The sequence below is a fragment of the Geospiza fortis genome, unplaced genomic scaffold (assembly GCF_000277835.1).
Source record: "Geospiza fortis unplaced genomic scaffold, GeoFor_1.0 scaffold3324, whole genome shotgun sequence".
Taxonomy (NCBI): Eukaryota; Metazoa; Chordata; class Aves; order Passeriformes; family Thraupidae; genus Geospiza; species Geospiza fortis.
In genome coordinates, this window is record NW_005064235.1 from 1 (window position 1) to 468 (window position 468).

General features: G+C 53.6%; 1 protein-coding gene across 1 annotated transcript in view; it reads left to right on the plus strand.

Annotated features, from left to right (window-relative positions):
• Positions 1-6: 6 nt before the first annotated feature.
• Positions 7-468, plus strand: part of LOC102036849 (olfactory receptor 14J1-like) — a 639-nt gene continuing 177 nt past the window's right edge. Inside the window, exon 1 of the mRNA XM_005431592.1 lies at positions 7-468. This exon is cut by the window's right edge and continues 177 nt beyond it. Coding sequence (XP_005431649.3) covers positions 67-468 — 402 coding nt within the window. The 5' untranslated portion in view covers positions 7-66.

Here is a 468-nt window from a genome sequence, read left to right on the forward strand (position 1 = left end):
GGATGTGCTGCGCAGCTCTTTTTCTTTGTGTTATTCATCACAGCAGAGTTTTGCCTCCTGACTGTGATGTGCTACGACCGCTACGTGTCCATCTGCAAACCCCTGCACTACGGGACCCTCCTGGGCAGCAGAGCTTGTGCCCACATGGCAGCAGCTGCCTGGGCCAGTGCCTTTCTCACTGCTCTCATGCACACAGCCAATACATTTTCCCTGCCCCTGTGCCATGGCAATGCCCTGGGCCAGTTCTTCTGTGAAATCCCACAGATCCTCAAGCTCTCCTGCTCCAAATCCTACCTCAGGGAACTTGGGTTTCTTGCTGTTACTGTCTTTCTTGTATTTGGTTCCTTCATGTTCATTGTTTTCTCCTATGTGCAGATCTTCAGGGCTGTGCTGAGGATCCCCTCTGAGCAGGGACGGCACAAAGCCTTTTCCACCTGCCTCCCTCACCTGGCTGTGGTCTCCCTGTTC